Here is a 210-nt window from a genome sequence, read left to right on the forward strand (position 1 = left end):
GCTGCAATGCTAGTGCCTCCCACACACCTCTGTCCTCTCTCTGCAGAGCTGAAGCAGGCCCAGACCCTGATGAACACCCTTTTCTGAGGAACCAGAAGGGGCCACGACGGGAGGCACCAGCACTGGGTTGTGGGGTTGGACCTGGTGCTCCTGGCTGCCCTCAGGACAAATCTCTAGGAAAATCACATTTCATGATTTACTATTTATTTT

General features: G+C 53.3%; 1 protein-coding gene across 1 annotated transcript in view; it reads left to right on the forward strand.

Annotated features, from left to right (window-relative positions):
- COMMD4 (COMM domain containing 4) overlaps positions 1 to 87 on the forward strand; it is a gene marked incomplete at its 5' end in the record, with an annotated part of 1,372 nt that extends 1,285 nt beyond the window's left edge. Inside the window, one exon of the mRNA XM_009071091.1 lies at positions 47 to 87. Coding sequence (XP_009069339.1) covers positions 47 to 87 — 41 coding nt within the window. The remainder of the gene's footprint in view (positions 1 to 46) is intronic.
- Between the last annotated feature and the right edge of the window lie 123 nt (positions 88 to 210).

Source organism: Acanthisitta chloris, unplaced genomic scaffold (genome assembly GCF_000695815.1).
Source record: "Acanthisitta chloris isolate BGI_N310 unplaced genomic scaffold, ASM69581v1 scaffold32943, whole genome shotgun sequence".
Taxonomy (NCBI): domain Eukaryota; kingdom Metazoa; phylum Chordata; class Aves; order Passeriformes; family Acanthisittidae; genus Acanthisitta; species Acanthisitta chloris.